Source organism: Lepidothrix coronata, unplaced genomic scaffold, assembly GCF_001604755.1.
Source record: "Lepidothrix coronata isolate B3197 unplaced genomic scaffold, Lepidothrix_coronata-1.0 Scaffold3, whole genome shotgun sequence".
Classification (NCBI taxonomy): domain Eukaryota; kingdom Metazoa; phylum Chordata; class Aves; order Passeriformes; family Pipridae; genus Lepidothrix; species Lepidothrix coronata.
The window spans coordinates 7,614,433-7,627,739 of record NW_016690183.1 but is presented as its reverse complement, the minus strand read 5'-3'; the positions used below and the strand labels follow the sequence as shown (position 1 = coordinate 7,627,739).

Here is a 13,307-nt window from a genome sequence, read left to right as displayed (position 1 = left end):
AGCAGCCTCTCCAAAGGATGCCAGTGGGAAGAACAACTCAGCAGCAGCACCTCAACTGCTGGTAAGGACATCTTAGGGAGGTTGACTTTCTAGCCACCATTCTCAATAAATAGCCTACAAAACTCAAGGCAAATCATAGTGCACTAGCCGTTGGCCATATGTCAGGGACATGAACTGAAATGTAGCTTGGAGAAAGGCTGAAGCCTGAGTGGAGCATCCTGGTACCACTGGGAGTGGGAGCTGCACCAGGTGGCATCTGCTTTGCAGGGGCAGGAGACCCCTCTAGTGCAGAGGCCACCACTCAGTCACAACCAGAGATTAATGCCAGCTTCTGCCTCCCTTCACTCGACATTTCCCCACTGATGCACCCAGTGGCTGCTCTTTTCTGTTGCATCAAGCAATGCACTGGTCATGTCGTACTATTCCCAAGTCCTTTTCTGGGCAGTTGCATCCCAGCACCCCATTTTCTATCTATTATGTGTTCTGCAGTCTTTGATGTAAGACCTTGCCTTTGGCTATAGTTCAAATAATGTTGTTCAGAGGGCTTATTTTCCTAAATTATACAAACCAGCCTGTGCAGGTCATCTGTCCCTCTTTGTTATTTAGAACTGCAGCAATGTTTGTGTCATCTGCAGGCATCCTTAGCAGTGATTTGACGTCTTCTTACAGATCACTGACAAAGCCATGTGAAGAAAACTGGTCTAAATCTGGGTTATCTTACAGTACTCCACTAGAAATGCCCCATCTCAAAATTCCCATCTATTATTTACCTTTAGAAATCAACCTTTTCCCAAACTGTAGAAAATTGCAAGGTGACTATTCCCGTTTCCTTGAAATTCTGCTGATATTTGCAGAAAATCCCACAGTTCCATCCTTGGCATTCAGAGGGGAAAGCTTAAACTCCGGGCTAGCCCTCTCTGTCCTTGTACTTGCTGCAAACTTACACCAGATTCAGTGAGAGAAGAATTTAATCCCCCCTCCAGTTCACATTGAAGCCAGTGGAAAGACTGATTTCAGCACATCCTTGTCTGGCCTTAATCTGAAGGATTAATGAAGAAACACACTGAATTAAATAATGGGAACAGAGAAGAAAAATAGAAATATTACTAAAAAAAAACCAGCCTGGGGAATTAATAAGGCTGAATCCCTTGTTGTCAGAAATACTGTGACTTTGGCAAGGTTTTCACTCAGGAGCAAGGTGGTTTGTGTAGGATTCTTTATTCTTTCAGGCAGAGGCACTCACCAGGAATCAGACCATCCAACTGTCATGCTGCCTCTATCCCTTGCAATTCAGGACATGACTTTTGACACAGAAGGGCAGGTCTCCAATCCTAACTGGAGCAAGGCAAACCTAAAATTACATTTAGCTGGAAAAGTTGTTTTTGTCAAGTAAATGGAAATAAAAAAACCATCTGGGAAAGCTTTTCCTTAAGGCATATTCTTTTTCTCAACTATGGCGTTAGTTTTGGTCACTTAAGCAGTTACAGTTTCCATTTAAGTATTTTTAAGAGCTCTGCCATTGTTTTGGTCCCAGTGTGTGTCTAAAAGTTGGAATTAATCTCAGCAACTGCATTACTCTAAACCACACTGTTTGAGCAGGGACTTACTACAGCCACATGAGGTTGTTTTTCACAATGTTTTAAATAAAAGTATTTGAATATTTGCAAAAATCATTATCTTCTGCAGAAGAATTTTCAGTGCCCAAATGCTGCTGTCATTAAGCTGAAAGTGGACTTTTTAGGCATTGTGTGGGTTTGCAACTAATGTTCTCAAGGGAAAACATCTGCCTGCATCTGAGCACTGTTTGTGCTCACCTGTTTCCTAGCTTTCCTTTTCATAACTTCTCACAGCACATTGCAGCAGATTTGGTTTTCTTTTTGTGTCATGTGAACTTTCCTCCCAGTATGTTAAACACACTCAACCCAGCAACACTGGGTTTCCAGTTTCTCCATCCCTTCTCTCTCATGTTGAGGAAATTGTGAATATAAGAAATGTTTATATTTAAACTGTTGATCACATATAATATAATGTCTCTTTTTTTATTCCAGCCTCTGATATTTCATACCCTGTTTTCTTTAGGGAAACCATTGCATGTTTTTTTTTCTCTTTCAATCAGGAAACAGGTTAGTCACAATGGCAAATGTCCTGTCTGCTCTAGTACTTTCTTGTAACCTTAAATGCCATTATTTTGATCATTTGACTGTACTAGCTGCCCTTCACTGGTTTCTGCAGTAGGTTATGTGGATCTGTTTGATAGCTGTAAGGGTATGCTTTGCAGCTGGTTAAAAAAAATACTTGATATACAGCATCTGCCCTTTTGACTGATGTGCATATTTATGCTTGAATGACACAAGCATCTTCATTTAATTTCTGAGACCCTGCTAGATGAAGGTCAGTGGCAGCTGTCATAAGGGACAAACAGTTTTTCTCCCAGGGAAGAGTGTGGAGGTGCAGGGCACGACCAGGATCCCCTGTGTGTTGTGTAGGGCTTACCCAGGGGCTAACCGACTGGGTTGGGATGGTGTGATTACCCATGCAGACCCAAATTGAGCAATATTTCTTACAAAAATATTCCAGTTCTCTTGAAAGTTGTTTTTTTCCCCCCTGTACTGTGGTAAAGGTGAATTGGCTGTGGGCAGCATTGATTTTACTATACTGAGTAGCATTATCTCCCCAGGCCTTCAGTGGCAGCTTTGGACCAAACGCTCAGGATTGTACCGCTCTTCCATGAAATACCTAAAAATATCAAAAGTGAAATTACTGCTAACAAGTAGCAAGAGAGAAATATTTATATATGTGCTGGCAGATTAAATAAATATCTCTTATCTCCAAGTTTTGTGTTGTTGTCAGTAATGACTAGAAAACATGCAGAAGAAGCATATAAATTTGTCATATCAGGGCATATATAGTTCTATATGAAGCATGGAAATGGACTTGAATATCTCTGAAATTGCCTTTGTGAGTTATTATTTTGATGTCTGTCAGAGCTGCAGGGAGACTAACACAGGCTAAGCATGGATAGAAACAGCTGATGATTTAGGGATTGGTGATAATTTGGTTTCAAAGTATTCTCCGGGGTTTTTCTCAAGTCTGGGGCAAATATGCCTGACAGGATTGGGACTTAAGTAATCAGAGATTTTCTGGGGAAAAGATGAAAACAGATTTTATTTGTATCAGGGCAATTGCTGCAGGGACTGCTTTGTTTAATCTGAGCTTGTATGGATTTGGGAGAATATAGTCATTTAGCATTACAGCTGGGATGGATACCTTCTCTCTCCCTACCATCACTTGGGGAAAATGCCAATTTAGGAAATGCTTTGGTTTCACTTTACTACTTTGGGCTTCACAAGAAAAATATGGCCAAGAAGCAAGAGAGTGCAGAGGGTAAACCTGTTTGCATCACCTAGAAGTACTTGTTTAAGTCCAAGTCTGTGGCAGAGAAGGGGACTAGCAAGCATGGCTGTGGACACACAAAGGATTTTAGTATCCAGGACAGCCAACCCTGCACTCTTCATAACTGCAAAAGTTCAGCAAGTTTGCATCTATTGGTATAGTGTGCCTCTTTCTTCAGGCCTTTGATTGTTGCTGCCTTATGCAGCATTTGGGACATTTGAGTAATATCTGGTGGTTTTTTGGGGTTTTTTTAGGCTGTCTGTTGAGGTAATGCTGTAACTGATGCAAGATCAGCATCACTTTAGCATTTAGGAATTGCAGCATGTTTGCTAAAATCAGTATGACATAGAATTTAAATGCTTCATGGTGGTAATGCCGTGCTGCAGCCCTGCAGATTTCTGGGTTGCCTCCATGTCACAGAAGTGGTGACCGAGGCTCTGTGGATCCGGTAGATCACGTGAGCTGGGGCAGGAGAACCCCATGCTCCCAGCATGCAGCCCTGCTCTCAGCACTGCTTCAGGCAGCAGCCTCTTGGGATGGCCTCTCTGTGTCAAAACTTTCCAGATTGGCTGTATTTTTATTATATTAGCATTACAGATAAAAGCAAAACTTTCATCTTTTAGGGTTCAGCCTGAAGTTAAGTTCTCAGCTTTTCTACTGGTCAGGGATATTGTCACCCTGATTTTTTTACTCTTCTTTTTAGTTGCAATGTGCCATGTGTAAGTGCCCACATAGAAAATGTATTATGTGGTACATACTTCTGTAGCCCCCAGCACTATCACGCAAGTACCCTTGCGCACCATTGACTCCTAAACCTGGATAGTGCTGGCTTTGCTACACATTGAAACAAAAGGGTGTAATGAGTGTATGTGGCATCATAATCTGTTCTTTAGAGGGCAAATAGGTCGAGCTCAACAGTGGTTAAATCATAATAAATTCCATCCACTTGAGCATTCACGTCCCACTTAAAACTCTATGGAGCAAGGCGAGCACCTCATTGTATGTGCTTTAGCCTCTGGCCAGAGTGGCATTCACACTGTAATATTATATCCAGATAATTATAGCATGTGTCTTTTCAGAACACAGTTTCCATAGGCAAAGAAATTGCAGGAATTATATTATTATTTGTTAGATGCAAGCAGGCCATTTTCTTTTCTTTCCAAGTGTTCTAGTTGTAAAATTATTCTGCACCTTTGCCTGAGTTCAGTAATACTGCTGCAGGGGGGTTAGCTTGTTTTGTTTGATTAGGGTTTTATTTGCTCAGCTATACAGCTTATGACCCAGGTTCTCATTTGGTAAATAGTGGAGTGATGAAATTCACTTTGTGGATGTACTTAGATCTCTTTGTAGCAAACAGGGAATTGACCTTGTATCTCCTTGAGCAAACTAAAAATTTTTGCCTGAGGGGGAAAGCTCCTCTATGGTGGTCTGACTGATGCTAGCCACATACTGTTGAGTTCTTTAAAGAAGCGACTCATTTTCTTCTGCTCTCCAAATCTTAACTAACACCTCCTCTACATCTACTGTTCATTATATAGAAGATGTGATGAGCCTGATGGAGAGGATCAGTGGTTTTGCATATGGCTTAAGAAACCTTTGGTATAGAGCCATGAAAAGGCTCTCTACTTACAGTACAGAGGAAAAGAGTAAATCCTAGAGGACTGACCTGAAGCCTCTTTGAAGCTTGTTATGTCTGGGTTTCCCTCTGCAGCTTCACAAGCAGGCGAGCTCCTTCTCTTCACTATTTGCTTCTGCCTCCTTGCCATCCTCGGAGCTGTTTTGAATGCGTGGGGCACAATGCTGAACCAAATCAAAGAACTTTTCTGAGCTAAAAATACCCTCTGTCCAATTACTTATTTATTGTCCTGCATTATTTGTAGCTTGGATCAACTCTTTCGCATGGTTCACTGAGTGGTCCCATGGGAGAGGGAGAAGTACAAGAGTACAAGAGTACAAGAGTACAAGAGTAACCATGCCCTCTGCCTGCCCATGCATCAGCCTTGACCTAATAAGCAATGAAAAAGTCTGTGTTTCTCAAGATGTCTGACCCAAGTTCAGAGCTCCAACACTTGTCTGATACCAAGAGAAGCACATTCAAATGAGTGCAGTTTGTCTTAGGGTTTTTTTTCAGTGAGCTGGACTGTTTTGTTGTACAACCGGACTGGTGCCAAGCCACTTAAGGTCAATCAGGGGCACGGATGGCCAGGAGATGCCACCAGAGAAGGCTCCTCCTTCCACCTCTCCTTCCGCTCAGACATTGCATAAACACTGCAGCTTTTGCATCAGGCCTTGTCTTGGGTATCAGGGCAGATCTTTGCTGTTAGCCTCAGAGGTGCAGCAAGAGCACCAGGTCATTCGTGGACCCTGAAGACCTTAGCAGGCTGAGTTACAGAGTTACATGTCTATTTCTGTGAGAAGTCTACACTGCACCTGCTCTTGCATTGTGTTTGAGTGCCTTCAAAAATAACACTATTTTAAAGATCAGATATGAGATGCCTAATCTGAGCATCCAAGTTGAGGTTTTTAACTGTCCAAGGATCTCTTATTACTAGGGTTTTTCCTTGATTGTAGGATAACACTGTTTAAAATTCAAGACGACCTCTGGGACAACTCTTTTACTTTTCCAGTCAGTTCAAAGCCTCTTCACCTCTGTCCCCAACAACACCTTTTTCCAGAGTAGACTAGAGTATGACAGTACTTCCAACTTTCTGCCTTCAAAATGTGACCACTCCACAGAAAAAAAAAAAAAAACAATAAAAAAACCACCTTTCTGTGACTCTAGCTCATAATATATGGTCCTTGTACTTGAAGCAGAAGGCAAATACAGATTTTAAGCATGAACACATTGGAATAGTTAAGTTTGGAACAGAAAATCCCACTTAGGATGTCTAAAGCAAATGTAAAGAAATTCAAAAATTCAAAGCAAATGTCTTTTTCCACACTTGAGACTTGTGAAGTAAAAAGCAGCTTAGATGGTGTACTCACAGCCCCTGTTATACTGTCCCCATTTACTAGCAGTTTGATCCGAAACACTATAATGTTTATCTAGATGTATAATGAGAAATAACTGAAGAATGTGAGTGAATAGCCTTGCTTTAAACATTGTCCAAGAGTATTTAATCTGTTATCACTGTAACTCCTTAATGCTGACTGTTCTGAGAAGTAGCACATGTTCAGTGAATGGTTTTGATGATTCGTAAGTGTGCTTTTATCACTGCTTATTGAGTTATTTTTCCTACTGTGGTGGTTTGAGACCTACTAATAAAACATCAGCTGTTCGGTAAATCTTCCAACAGGTGTCATCCTGTGTTACTAGCACCGATACTTATTTTCAGCTTTGTCAAGAGTCTTTGTTATTTGCTTTGCAGCACCCCACACAATGGTGTTCCAGCTTGTGATTGGTGCTTCTAGGAATTGTGAATTATGATACAAAAGTATCTTTGCATGTATTATTTTCTCCAAGTTAAAAGAATGCAATTCTTTCAGTGTGCTACTGAAAGCTGTGCGGTCAGGCTTGGGTTGTGTTGTAACAATGATGAGATAAAAGCCTCCTTTTGCTCCCACTGAACAGCAAAGCTGGGCTGAAGCTTTCCACCTGGAAGGGGTTGTGAAGTTTTTTATCACGTTGCCTTGTGTATTGTTCTGCTTTCTTCTGTATTAGCATAGCTCAGAGATGTTTTCATTTTAGCTATGTAGGGATAGCCCAGGGAAAAACTGTTTGAGTACAAAGTTTTTGGGGGTTATGTGTCGTATTTTTTCTTCAGCACAATTTGCATTTTGGTCTTCCATTGCAATCAAATACAGTGGTGATAACTTCTATCAGTTCTTCTAGATTTAATAAAGCAGAGTAATATAATTTCAGGTGGGGAATTATTTTTCCATCACACTCTTATAAATGTTTGGAATCTCAGTGGTGCTCTGTGTGACACCTCTTCCTTCCCCACCGGCAAAGTAGACAAAGGTGTGTTTGTGTGCTAAAGCAGAATATGCCAGGAAATCTCCTGAATCTTATCATACTCCCAAAATGTCAGACTGGCAAGAGATGTGTATGCCCTGGAGGTTCAATTTGCTCTTAAAATCTGGATTTGTAGCTTGAGGGATCCTGCAGGAAGCCCCCACTTCCTTCCACTGACCTTACAGGGAGATCCAACTCCCCCTGAAGTAATGTAAATGGGTCCTCAGGGAAATCGCCTTTGGGGATTTCTAGCAACATACCACTTTCAGTAATAATTGATGTATTAATTGTACTGTATCAATGATGATTGTGCTGTATCAATGTACTCGCCTCAGGAACTGTGTTATGTTTGTGATACAGAAAACTTAGTGCTACTTATGTACAAAAGTCTTGTTTTGGAGTTTTTTATGTAACAGAAAGTGACGGAGGGTTATTCCAGCTCTAAATTCTGGTACATCTCTGTACCCAGGTAGTGCCTGGGAAACACTGCATACTTCCTACACTATTGCCATCAGAGACATGACAATGTAACGTTCTTGTTTCTTATGAAACTGATGCTTAACTTACTGTGGTATTTGGGGCAGATAAGTGGGCAACAAGTCTTTGTATTCTTCCTTTCCTTCATGGAGCTTTTTTCTTTTCTCCACAGTTTGTCAAGGGACAAATAACAAGCTGACTCAACTGGGACATGTGGAAGACCATTTCACCAGCCTGCAGAGGATGTACAATAATTGTGAGGTGGTGCTCAGCAACCTGGAGATTACATACGTAGAGCACAATCGTGACCTCTCTTTCCTGAAGGTTAGTATTCATCTGTGGTCTTCTCTGCTAAAGGAATCTTACTCCATTTTTTAAGGAAAATGCAAAGGATCAGCTACTGATAAAATTCTGTGGTGATCCTAAAAACATAGCTAGCTAATGTCAGAGCAATTGCAGCTCACAGTCTAGGCATACCTGTAGGCTGCAGGATATGCTCAACTCTACTATACAAATCAGGCACTTTGAGAAATAGCTTTTCAAGCACTTGCCAGCCTGTAATGGGTGCCATGCAGATGGGTTTCTTCTTATTTATAATTGCAATTGCATCCTTACCCACTGTCTTACTTCTCAGAGAGCAAAAGACTTTGTGGTGCTGTTGGGCAAAGCAAAGCACAAAGTGAGTGGCAACCCACAGACAGCAGATTTTGAAGTGTGGAGGCCTTTCCTGTGCTCTTCAAACAGTGACCCCTTCCCCTGCCATGGTGGTGAGTCCCTCTGTAGCCTGCAGTGCTCACACCCTGAGCAGGCAGGCAAGTCCTATAATAACTTCCCACGTGGATTCTTCAAGCAATCTTCAAGATAATCCTCTGCAGTTGACACACGGGCTACTCCCATCTCAACATTTGTTTTGTGCACAAGTGCCTGAGTAACTATGGCAAGCTGAGGAAGAGGAGGAAAGGACAGGGGATGGATGCTAAAATGCAGCCGCAGCATAGGGAGGAGCACTGTCTGACATGGGGACCTCCACGTTCTCCACCAGCAAGTAAAAAGCAAGATCAGACAATAAATGGTTCAGACACATGGGTTATAAATATGATGGTATTGCCATTCTTCTCTCCAAAGCACAACCTGACTATGGAGCTCACTGTTCCCAGGAACGTAACAGGTCTCTTGAAAATTCACTGGTAGTCTTCATAGAACAGGAAAATATCCTAAGTGGTAGCCTGAGGGTTTTTAATTTATGGTGATTTTTGTTGGAGATAGAAATGCACACATTTCACAGTGCAAAGCAAGAATTAACCTACATGCAGGAACAGTACCTCACTTGTATTTTTGTTCTGTAAATATATGTTACTTAAGAATGAGAAGCTTACCTGATCTTCCCCTCTGATGAGCAGTGGAGGATCCGCAAGGAAAGGGGCGTGGAAAAGAGAATGTAAAAGCCTGAATCAGATGGCATCTCTGTGCTGCCAATGCTTGGAGGCTAGGCAGTTATTTAAGGGAAGCATCACACTTAGTTGCCATATCATACATGCTTGCCCTGTTTGCCTGCATCTCCTAGTTAGCCCCACTTACCCTTGCTTGGGGACAGAGCAGGGGTAAGCTGGATCTTTTCAATGATACCCTGGTAAGTGCTCGAAGGGTAAGTTTATACCTGCTTAACTGGCAAAGTTTTCCACATAGTCCGTTTTTGTTGTCAGATTTATTTATTTTAATGAGATGAAATGGTTTATCATTCCTGAGAATTGAAAGATGGTGGATTGGAGGGGTGGGAGGTAGAAAGCGATTATTGAAGAGTATTATGGATTAAGCACCTTTTTTCTTCTGTTGTTCTCCCAGTCAATACAGGAGGTTGCTGGCTACGTCCTCATTGCACTTAACATGGTGGATGTCATTCCCCTAGAAAACCTCCAGATCATCCGAGGCAATGTGCTGTATGACAACTCTTATGCCCTGGCAGTTTTATCCAATTACCACATGAATAAAACCCAGGGACTCCGGCAGCTGCCAATGAAACGGCTATCAGGTGAGATGAGGGCAAGAGGGAGAAGCATCTCTAAAGCAGACTTCAACTGTTAGCTTATTGGTATCCAGATCCAATTGGATTGCCTCTCAAAGTCACATGTCATCAAATCCTGCTTTAAAAACAAGGATCTGAGTGTCGTTTCCTGATTGCTTTCCCGCTAGCCAGTCTTCTTCAAAAGGCGAAGAAAGTTCATAATTTCTCATTGCAGAAAGGTACAGAAAATCCAAAACATCAACAAGATGGTGAGATTAATTTCTGTCCCCCAAACTGCCAAAGAAGTATCTATTTGTTATTTTGCATCATTTGATTCCAGTGCATACATGTCAGTATTTTCTGTTAAATCCGATGGGAACTGGTGATATGTGTGTTAGGGTCTCACGCGGTCTCTGGCTATGCACACCAGCAGTGCCATCTCTGCTGAGTGCCATGGCCCCTAGAGGTGGCACCAGGCAGAAGGCCACACGTAGTGGCATCCTTATGGCGTCCAAGAGCAGCTGAGTCTCCAGGACCCATCAGTCTGAGCCTGGTGTTGGTTACACTGTTAGGAGTGCTGATGCCATGCAAATTGTCCTTTTCTGTTAGCATTGTGTGACTGAGGTGGAGAAATATGTGCTTTATTTCTATTTCTTTAGATCAGAGACAGAAGTCTTATGGATTTGCTTCACTTACAAATTCTTTTTCTTTCTGTAACAGAAATTCTCAATGGAGGTGTTAAAATCAGCAACAACCCCAAACTGTGCAACATGGACACTGTTCTCTGGAATGACATCATTGACACGAGCAAGAAGCCTCTCACAGTGCTTGAATTTGCAAGCAACTTATCTTCTTGTGAGTATTAACTTACCAAAAATGCTATGTGCTCACCCCCTCCACTTCAGACAGTATAATGAACATATCATCTTTCATGCAGTAGGTTTGTGGTCCAACAATTTTTACACGAGGGCCACCAAGCCCTGTTCCAAGGGAAGTGCTTTCATTTCTGCGCCACTGGCCTAAGATAGAATTTTTCATGTTGGTTCAGTCGTTAACTCATAGCTCAGCAAAGTTCTTGGGGGTGATTCTTTTGGTTTAAGGCAGTACTCTACATATGTATTAATCAAACACAGCTAAGAAAAACATGCACTCATTTGCTTTCCAGCAGTCTTCTGTTTACAATGTAAGGCTTGGGTCTAGAAAGCCCATATGAGTACCTTCATGGAGTTGCTTGAAGCCTTTTTAGAGTTAAGGCCCAAGTTGTGTGCTGTAAAACTCAACTGTTTTGGGCTGCATAGACTGCCCTTGCAAAAGTAATGATAAACAGGCAGATAAATCTGATGCTTCAGATCAGCAGGGAGATGAGGGGCTATTTAGAAGTTTGTATAGCGTATGCTTAGAGTAGGCTTAAGCTAATCCTTCAGCCTTATGAGTCCCTTGTAAAATCCCCAGTCATTTCAAAGAAAGGAGAGTTTATTTTCATTTCTGAGCATTTAATTTCTGGCACTATAAATTGACAGGAAAGCGTATTTTCTTTATCTTCTTCCAGTTGCATAATTGCCTGAGCTAATAGCCAACTTCTGCGTTGACTTATTTTTGTGCAGAGCCCAAGCGTAATCAAGGAGTTGCAAACTATACATGTCAGCACAGGAATTTGGCTCTGAACCCCCCCGAAATGTTAATCTTTAACTTTTCAACTTAAAAAAGAAAAGGATTTCTTTGATCCTACACCAAATCAATCAACTCTTGTACAAGTATTGGCATTTGTTCAGCTATTTGATGGATGATGGAGGGAGGGAGAATCACATGATGTTAGCAGGAAGAAACACTTTAGTAGGAAATGCCTTTTAACTGTAGTGAATTCCCTATTAATCTGCTTAGACAGCCATTTATGGCTTTAATGATGACCCCATAGTCTAAAATAAGTTGTTTCTCTGGGACTCTGCTTATCATTAAGAGAAAGAAAGAAAAGAGTAAGGAGGGAGGGATGGGAAAGAACCAGCACTGAACCACTGAGGTCAGGCAGGGTGTCCATCCACTCTATCACCTCTCCATCAATTGTCCATCTGCAGTGTAGTCCTACACCGAGGAGTATTTTTGGCAGAGAATGGGAGGAGAGCACAAAGCAGACAAGTCAAATTACTTTGTGGTCGGAGTAGCTGGCGGTTGCCTGTGAATCCAGTTGGATTTGTTTACTTTTTAGAACTGCGTTGTTCAGAAACACTGATTTACATGTGGCCTGTAGTGAGCAGCTGGCACATGCCCGGCTGCAAGCCAGTGGTGACTTGCCATTGCATGCAAACCCCACCAGCAGGAGGGCCAGCTGGACAGTAGCTGAGATTCCTGTTCCTGGGAAAAGTATACCTCTTTCGTAAGCTAGACTGGCTGGGTATTATGCTCACTTGTTCAAAGGTGTAGAGGTGGAGAACTGCACGTAGGAAAGCAGAGATGAACAAAGGATAAGGATTTAAGTTCTCAGGTTTTTTGAACGTTGTTATATAGGTGCTTCCTACACTGGTTTATTGAGCAGGAAATCTCAAGTCATTGTTTTCTGTGGTTCATAGTATGTTGTTGTTTTCTGTGTTTACAGAATATTATACTCTGTCTCATGTTTTAGGTCCCAAATGCCATCTGAACTGTACAGAAGACCACTGCTGGGGCCCTGGTGAACAGAACTGCCAGAAATGTAAGATTAGTTAAGAAATTGCTTGTGTGCTCTGACATACTAAATTTCTATCTACTGAAAAATTAACCTGTCAAGTGCAAATTAGTAACATGTATCACACTTGTCCTTCTCTGCATCCTGCTATGCTGGGGCTTCTTGAAGCGCACCATGGGTGGACATGGTCTGCAAAAAGGTAGTCACAGGGAAGACAGCCATGCCTGCTCCCTACGAGTAGCTTCCTTTCTGGATGGGAAACCTCAAGGTGGTTTGCCTTGGGTTTGGATTTCCCTGCAGATGTGCTGTTCTTCCAGAAGTAAAATTCTGCAGGTGTCTCCTGCATTGAAAACTTGTGTGTTGCCCACATCTCTCTCCCATCTGCACTTGTGAGCATTTCTTCGCTCGGTTATTTTACCATGTATCAGAGAACACAGTAACTGTGTGGTGAATTGTTTGCCTTCCTGCTATTTCCTGCAGAGTCATTCTGCAGGCCAATTAATGATACTTGGGATTATTTTCTACTCTTAGGAGTAACAATGTAACCCAATTTTTGCTGGCTTTAATTTCTCTTTTTGGAATCCCCGTAGGTTTTTTTTTGTAAGCACAAAAGATGTCACCTTCATGTGGATATAATCACACTACATACTGTACTTGGAGGACCTTTGAAAGGCTCTCTGAAAATGTGTAGCCATTTTTAGATATATAAATGGAAATGTTTGGCTGCCTATGTTTAACTGTAAAATTGTGCAGGTAGGATGCTTGCCTGATATGAAGAGAGCAACAGAAACATCCATTTAGATGTGCTTCAGAGTCTACAA

At 41.8% G+C, this 13,307-nt stretch overlaps 1 protein-coding gene across 2 annotated transcripts in view; it reads left to right on the top strand.

Moving 5' to 3' along the window:
* The window catches only part of EGFR (epidermal growth factor receptor), a 156,259-nt gene that overhangs the window by 104,540 nt on the left and 38,412 nt on the right, over positions 1-13,307 (top strand). For both annotated transcript variants that reach the window (XM_017821868.1, XM_017821858.1), the window contains exons 2-5: positions 7,998-8,149; positions 9,668-9,854; positions 10,548-10,682; positions 12,445-12,513. In XM_017821868.1, coding sequence (XP_017677357.1) covers positions 7,998-8,149; positions 9,668-9,854; positions 10,548-10,682; positions 12,445-12,513 — 543 coding nt within the window. The remainder of the gene's footprint in view (positions 1-7,997; positions 8,150-9,667; positions 9,855-10,547; positions 10,683-12,444; positions 12,514-13,307) is intronic.